The sequence below is a fragment of the Pteropus vampyrus genome, unplaced genomic scaffold, assembly GCF_000151845.1.
Source record: "Pteropus vampyrus isolate Shadow unplaced genomic scaffold, Pvam_2.0 Scaffold291, whole genome shotgun sequence".
Classification (NCBI taxonomy): Eukaryota; Metazoa; Chordata; class Mammalia; order Chiroptera; family Pteropodidae; genus Pteropus; species Pteropus vampyrus.
This window is the reverse complement of record NW_011889072.1, coordinates 493409-495387: the sequence shown is the minus strand read 5'-3', so window position 1 is coordinate 495387 and position 1979 is coordinate 493409. Positions and strand designations below refer to the sequence as shown.

The window sequence follows — 1979 nt, the reverse complement described above, 5'->3', positions numbered from 1 at the left end:
GATCTTTCAACTCATTAACTTAGTCTTCATTTGTATCCACCTATAAATTTACAAATTATGACTGTTCTTTCAACTATTACAGTTTCTCAATCCTTTAACAATATTTGTTGGTCCCACTTTCTACGGCCCGCGCCCTGCTTCCTTCTGCGTACGTGGCGCCCTTTCCCGCTCCTGCTCACCTTCCGTCCTTCTCCCCGGGGGACGTGTTGTCTGGACTTACTGCTTCGGGGTTGTTATACTTCTCCGGGGACTCGTGGTCTTGGCTGTGAGCTTACACAGGCCAGGCTTGCGAGGGGTGCGGGAGCGAGCAGTATGTATGTGCCCACCCATCTGGATGCTGTTCCTGTCTCTATGCTAATTTGTTTTAAAAATCCATGTTGCATGAAAAGTATTAACACTACTCAGATTTTCTGAACAGAGTCTGGAATGCTTTGGGCCAGTGTGGGACGCCTGCCTGCAGCTGTGTCTCCAGGGGCGCCGTCCAAGGGCCATTACACGGCCCTGGTGGTCCAGGATGCCTTAGAGCGGCAGCTCCCAGCCGGGGTGCTGGCTCTGGTCTCACAGGTGAGGGAGGGCAGCCTGCACCCAATCTGCCCTGGCCCCCGTCCCCTGGCCCCTGGCCTCAGCTGCCTCCTGGGCACAGTGGGCATGACTGTCGGAGCTGGAGCTCAGGGCTGCTGAGGACCCGGGAGCCCTTAGTGAACCGTCCAGAGGGGGGCTAGCCCGGGTTATCCCTGCCATCCGCACAGGGTTAGCGCCTCAGTTTGTGGGGAGGAGACCCAGGAGGGAGGGGCAGGGCGCTGGTCAACACTGCTGGGCTCCCCCACGTGGCCAGGTGAGTGGGGTGTTGGCCTCACCAGCCCTGCCCACCGCCCACCCACCCCAGAGGGCCCGCAGATCACCGTGGCACTGGGGAGGCTCGCTCCAGACGCCCTGCGGCTGGCAGACCCGGACTGCATTGGGGGCACTCGGGCTGTAGCCTTGGTCACACAAGTACACGGCCACTGAGCCCAGCCGAGTGCCATTCAAGCGCAGAGTGGCATGCTTCACCTCCTCGGGGGGGCCGCAGTCCACCTCTGCAAGGACACAACAGCCTGCACCTTGGGGCACCTGCCCCCCCTGCTCTGCCCTCTGCCCACCAGGCCCCAGAGCGCGGCCCATGGTGAAGGTGCCCCAACTTCCAGGACAGGCTGCCCGCAGGCTCCCCTTCCCTCTCTCCCGCTCCACGCCCTGCCCAACCCTGGTCTTCCAGAATTCAGAGGGACACCCGAGCCCCGACCTGGCCCTTCAGGCCTCTCACCCGCCTGGCACCGGCGTCCCGTGTACCCTGCCCGGCAGCGGCAGGAGAAACCTGTGCCCAGGCCCTCGCAGGTGCCCCCGTTCGCACAGGGACTCCGGAAGCAGGGGGAGGGGGCTGAAAGGGCGCAGGGGGTCACTGTCACCCATCACTGTCCTTCCTGAGGCCTCTGGGCGGCTTAGGGCTTCCCGTCTGCCCCCTGCTGCCCGGGCCAGCCCCGCCTGGGCCTGCCTCTGTGTCTGGCGGGCCTGGCCACCGGCCCGCTGCACCTTACCTATCTCACAGTGCCGCCCGGAGAAGCCGGGGGGACAGTCACACTTGTATTTGCCAATGTAGTGAAAGCAGGTGCCTCCGTTGTGACAGGGGCCGGAGGCGCACGAGTCCGGTTTCCCTGGAAGCAGAGGCCACGTGGGGTCGGAATCGTGCGTGGGGTCACGTGTGCGCGCCCGCCCCCTCCGCCGCCCCGGCGGACCCCCGGTGGCGGCGCACCGATCTCGCAGTGCCTGCCGGTGAAGCGGTAGGGGCAGCTGCAGTGGTACTCGCCGCCCGCCTCCTTGCACGTGCCCCCGTTGCGGCAGGGCCCCGAGCTGCACAGGCGTGGCCGGGCTGTGGGGACGGACAGAGGGACAGAGCGAGGCGGTGAACGAGGCCCGGCTGCCCCCGCAGCGCCCACGGCCGACGC

General features: G+C 65.0%; 1 protein-coding gene across 1 annotated transcript in view; it reads right to left on the bottom strand.

Moving 5' to 3' along the window:
* SNED1 (sushi, nidogen and EGF like domains 1) overlaps window positions 1-1979 on the bottom strand; it is a gene marked incomplete at its 5' end in the record, with an annotated part of 56460 nt that overhangs the window by 33537 nt on the left and 20944 nt on the right. Inside the window, 4 exon segments of the mRNA XM_023521082.1 lie at window positions 903-1076; window positions 1301-1414; window positions 1572-1688; window positions 1787-1903. Coding sequence (XP_023376850.1) covers window positions 903-1076; window positions 1301-1414; window positions 1572-1688; window positions 1787-1903 — 522 coding nt within the window.